Raw genomic sequence first — 2,540 nt, forward strand, 5'->3', positions numbered from 1 at the left:
TTGGACAACTGTCAGGTCAGCAGTCTTTCCCGTGAGTGTGTAGCCAACAGAACTAGACTGAGAGACCATTTAAAGGCCTTTGCAGGTGTTTTGAGATAATTATCTGATTAGAGTGTGGCATCAGGTGTCTTTAATTATGAACCTTTCCACAATATTCACATTTTCTGAGATACTCAATTTGGGGTTTTTTATAGATGTCAGTTATAATTATCAATATTAAAAGAAATAAACACTTCAAATATGTCAGTCTGTGACGAATGAATGTCTACATTATACAAGTTTCCCTAATATATATATATACCTGGTATGTTGACAGCTGGATCATATATAAAAATATTGACAGAAAAATGCAAGCAAAGGGGAGAGTGAAGCTGCAAAGTGTCAGCATAGAACAGATGCAGGAAGCAATTAGGAGTACTTAATGTTTCAAATCACAACAGTTTTTAGTCCAGCATAACTAAAAGCTAATACAACTGTTCTGTAAATACATAGCAAGAGTCGAAAAAATTAACTCACATTGAACTGTATGATTAGGTAGCATGCATGATGACATCTGATAGATTTTTACCTTTTATTGTCTATCTGTGTTTATCTTAGATTACCATAGATTCTCTTCATATTAATATTACATTGTCTCTGTTACAACATATGAAAGCTATAAAAAAAATATTCATTCTATGATAATACTGAGGCAGGTTGTTAAGATGGAGGAAAACACATGGGCAAACTTGGAAGGAGAAACCATCAATGTTTTACTCCCTGTTAATAATAATCAGATATAAGGAAGAACATTTTAAGTTTGGATGGAGAGTCAAAAAAAAAACCAAAACACACACACACACACACACACACACACACACACACACACACACACACACACACACACACACACACGCACACACAAACAAAACCAAAAAAAAACAAACCAAAAAAAAAAAAAAAAAACATACTTTAAACAAAAATGAAAATTTTAAATAAAATAAATGTAAGGAAACCAAATGTTCTGCATGTATACAGATTTTTAAAATACTTTTCTACCTAAAAAAGACAACCTCTTAAACTGTGATTGAGACACTATGTTTCCAAGTGACTGAACTCAAGGGATTTCACACATCACCATTAATGTGGTATGAAAATAGTTAAAGCACATCTGAGCTTCAGGAGCTGACACAGAATGAGAGCGAGAAGAGCTGACAACACATGAAATCATATCCTTGATGTGCAATACTGCAGTCTGAAGCAGCAGTGCATGGACAGCATAGGCTTGACCATCAATACACAATGGAATTTTTTAACTCTGCTTCTGGAAAAAATATCACCTTTGTGCGTCCTGCATATTTTATTATAAGTGGATTTATTGGTATACCCAACATGAAGTATTACTATGTCTTTCTCTTTTTTCTGTATATCACCTCAGTGCTTGGAAACACAGCTGTAATGGTTGTAATATACCTGGATCGTAACCTACAAACTCCTAAATATGTTGCTGTCTTTAACCTTGCATTTGTGGACTTAATAGGTAGCTCTGCTCTAGTTCCAAAGGTGATAGATATCTTTTTGTTTAATCACTACAACATCTCTTACAGTGACTGCTTGACGTTCCTCTTTTTCTGTTACACCTGCCTTTCAATGCAGGCTCTTAATCTGGTTGCTCTTGCCTATGACCGACTTGTGGCCATCATCTATCCTCTGCACTATCAAATGAAGGTGACCCACAAATTTATGTTCTCTTTGATTGCCTCTTTCTGGATTATTGGGATAATCTCTACACTAACTGCAGTAGGTCTTCTCACAAGACTTTCCTTTTGTAAATCTTCTGTGATTATTGACAGCTTCTTCTGTGATCATGGTCAGATATTCCGACTTGCATGCAATGATTATACCCCAAGCCGAGTCATTGGCAATTTGTTGCCAATTACTATTCTCTATCTTCCCTTTGCAATTATTTTGTTAAGTTATATTTTTATCAGCAGGGCTTTAGCTAAAGTAGCCACATTTCAAGAGAGAGCAAAAGCCTTTAAAACTTGTACAGCTCATCTTTCGTTAGTGGCAATTTATTTCATCCCAGTATTAATTACATTCACAATGAGCGCAAATATACATCCAAATGCCAGGATTATAAATCTGTCTTTGACCTCAGTCTTTCCTCCCATGTTAAATCCAATTATTTATGTTCTGCAGACACATGAAATAAAAGTATCAGTGAGGAGAATATTTAAATTTAGGAGGCAATCCAAAATTATGATAAAGTAAGATATGATATGATATGACCCAAATTATTCTTTAAATTAATTATGTTGTTTTGCTGGCATTTGTTATGCTTTGACTGAATGTCCCATAGCTTGACAAACATTTAAGACCTGTCCTTTTACTTGTGTGAAAGGGCTACGGTTAGTAATTCAAACACAGCTTTTATTCATTCTCTTTTGTTATGTGCACAAGTGATCAAAAATATCTCTGCAATAAACACAAAAATGAAAAAGTGAATATAACTGTACATGCTATTATTTATTTACCTCAAAGTTTTTCACATTATTGCA

General features: G+C 34.3%; 1 protein-coding gene across 1 annotated transcript; it reads left to right on the plus strand.

The window, feature by feature from the left end:
• Window positions 1-1,281: 1,281 nt before the first annotated feature.
• Window positions 1,282-2,253, plus strand: LOC121654474 (olfactory receptor 1-like). Its single transcript, XM_042008638.1, has one exon. The coding sequence runs from the start codon at window positions 1,282-1,284 to the stop codon at window positions 2,251-2,253; it is 972 nt and encodes a 323-aa protein (XP_041864572.1).
• The last annotated feature ends 287 nt before the right edge of the window (window positions 2,254-2,540 follow it).

The sequence above is a fragment of the Melanotaenia boesemani genome, chromosome 15, assembly GCF_017639745.1.
Source record: "Melanotaenia boesemani isolate fMelBoe1 chromosome 15, fMelBoe1.pri, whole genome shotgun sequence".
NCBI classification, from domain to species: domain Eukaryota; kingdom Metazoa; phylum Chordata; class Actinopteri; order Atheriniformes; family Melanotaeniidae; genus Melanotaenia; species Melanotaenia boesemani.

Bases quoted from the DNA above. Each gene is read 5' to 3' on its own strand.
- LOC121654474 (XM_042008638.1), top strand. From the start codon at position 1,282: ATGGAATTTTTTAACTCTGCTTCTGGAAAAAATATCACCTTTGTGCGT.